Source organism: Carica papaya, chromosome 8 (genome assembly GCF_054855325.1).
Source record: "Carica papaya isolate Zhongbai chromosome 8, ASM5485532v1, whole genome shotgun sequence".
Taxonomy (NCBI): Eukaryota; Viridiplantae; Streptophyta; class Magnoliopsida; order Brassicales; family Caricaceae; genus Carica; species Carica papaya.
The window spans coordinates 22,971,565-22,973,579 of record NC_142316.1 but is presented as its reverse complement, the minus strand read 5'-3'; the positions used below and the strand labels follow the sequence as shown (position 1 = coordinate 22,973,579).

General features: G+C 43.1%; 1 protein-coding gene across 1 annotated transcript; it reads right to left on the bottom strand.

Annotated features, from left to right (window-relative positions):
- Window positions 1-1,007: 1,007 nt before the first annotated feature.
- LOC148252730 (uncharacterized) lies at window positions 1,008-1,798 on the bottom strand. Its single transcript, XM_088210350.1, has 2 exons — window positions 1,673-1,798; window positions 1,008-1,298 (listed from the first exon to the last, which is right to left on the bottom strand). Exons 1-2 carry the CDS (start codon window positions 1,796-1,798, stop codon window positions 1,008-1,010), a joined length of 417 nt encoding a protein of 138 aa, XP_088066476.1.
- Window positions 1,799-2,015: the final 217 nt, after the last annotated feature.

Sequence of the window (2,015 nt, the reverse complement as noted above, 5' to 3'; positions counted from 1 at the left end):
TCTCTTTAAGCTCTTAGAGATAGAAGAACGAAATGGAAGTGATGAGGAAAAATGGAAGAAAATGGGTCTCTATTTATAGAAAATAGGGATCGTTGGATTCGCAACAAGTGGCAAAATTTGGTGAAGAGAGAAAATTGAGTGAAAAATGAGTGATATGACGTGATGTGATAGTAATATAAAAAATAGAGGAAAAATCCTCTCAAATAGCAGTGGCTCACCACCTAAGGCGGTGACGACACATCGCCCAAGGTGGCGCATGGTGCCCAAGGGGCGGTAGCACATTGCCCGAGGTAGCAGTGCACCTCCCCAAGCCAGCCACGCACTATGGGCCTAGCCTGTATGCGTCATACTATCTTGCTGCAGGCAGGGCCTACAATGCATAGGGTGCTTCGTACAGGCCTACTGCGCAATGGCCCATATGTGTAGGCCTCGCCACGCAGGTCTACTGCTCGGACGGTGCATGCATAAGGCACACAGCTCCTGGCCCTGTCCTCGCGCAATGTGACATACGTAGAGTGGCCTATCTGCGTGCGATGGGACGTGCGTGCAAACCGACCTCGCACCCCTCACGGATGGGACGTGCACACACGCGCGTGCACACAACGTACAATGCCCGCGTGGGTGAGCCGTTCCTGCAGGCATTTTCCCGTGGGATTTCACCATTTTTTTCTTTCTTTTCTTCTGAAAAATTATTTTAATAAAAATTAAAAATAATAAAATAAAATAAAATCAAAAAATAAAAAAAAATTAAAATCACGAATTAAATTATGAAATAATTATAAAATTACAAGATAAATTTTGAATAAGTTTAAGCGGTCTTAAGGCACGAATAAGTAGGGGTTTCTTACTACAAATTTAGTGTAATGGTGAGCGGGGTGCTACATCACTCGCACCTTAAAAAATTTGGTCCTCCAAATTTGTTTCGAATAAATCTAGGAGCTTCTCTCTCATCTCGCTTTCTAACACCCACGTTGCCTCTTCCGGAGTGTGGTGCGGCCACTACTCCTTCACCATGGAGATCCTCTTGTGGGCAAACCTTTGTCAATCCAACCAAGAATCTTCACAGGGAGTTCTTCGTACGTCATATTGGCTTGTACCTGCGTCTCATCGTGAAGAATGATATGAAAAGGGTCAGGGTGGTACCTTTTGAGCATGGAAGCATAGAAAACATCATGTAGACCCATAAACTCTTGAGGTAGAGTAAGGCAGTACGCCACGGGTCTAATACGCTTCACGATCCAAAAAGATCTCACATAAAAAGGGCTCAACTTCCCTCTTTTCTCGAACTGCATTTTTCCCTTATAAGAAAAAATCTTGAGGAAGTCTTAATCACCAATGGAGAATTCTAGAGGTCTTCTACAATTATCAGCATAACTCTTCTAGCTACTCTAGGTGGTAGCCAAGTTCCCACGAATGATCACAACCTTCTCAATAATCTCTTAGATGAAGTTTGATCCTAAATGATGCTAGTTTTCGACTTTGCTCCAGCAAGTGGGAGAGCGGCAGGGCCTACCATACACGGCTTCATATGAAATCATGCTAATACTGAAATGATAACTGTTATTATAAGCAAATTCACACAAGGTAAGATACTCATACCAGTTATTGCCAAAGTCGAGGATGCAAACACGCATCATATATGCCAACATTTGGATAATGCGTTCAGACTAACCATCAATTTGGAGATTATAAGCAGTGCTAAAGTACAATCCAGATCCAAGCACTTTCTGGAAGCTGTCTCAAAAGTGGGAGGTGAATTAAGGATCTCAATCGGATATAATAGATGAGGGAACGCCATAGAGTCAAACAATTTCATCGACAAATAGGTGGACTAATTTGCTGGTGGAGTCAGTGGTTCTAATGGGCAAGAAATGTGCGGTCTTGGTTAGTCTGTCAACAATGACCCAAATAATATTATGACCAGAATAGGTCCTGGGTAGGCCGGTGATAAAATCTATAGTTACATGCTCCCACTTCTAGTCTGGAATTGGGAGGCCTTGTAACAAATCGCCATG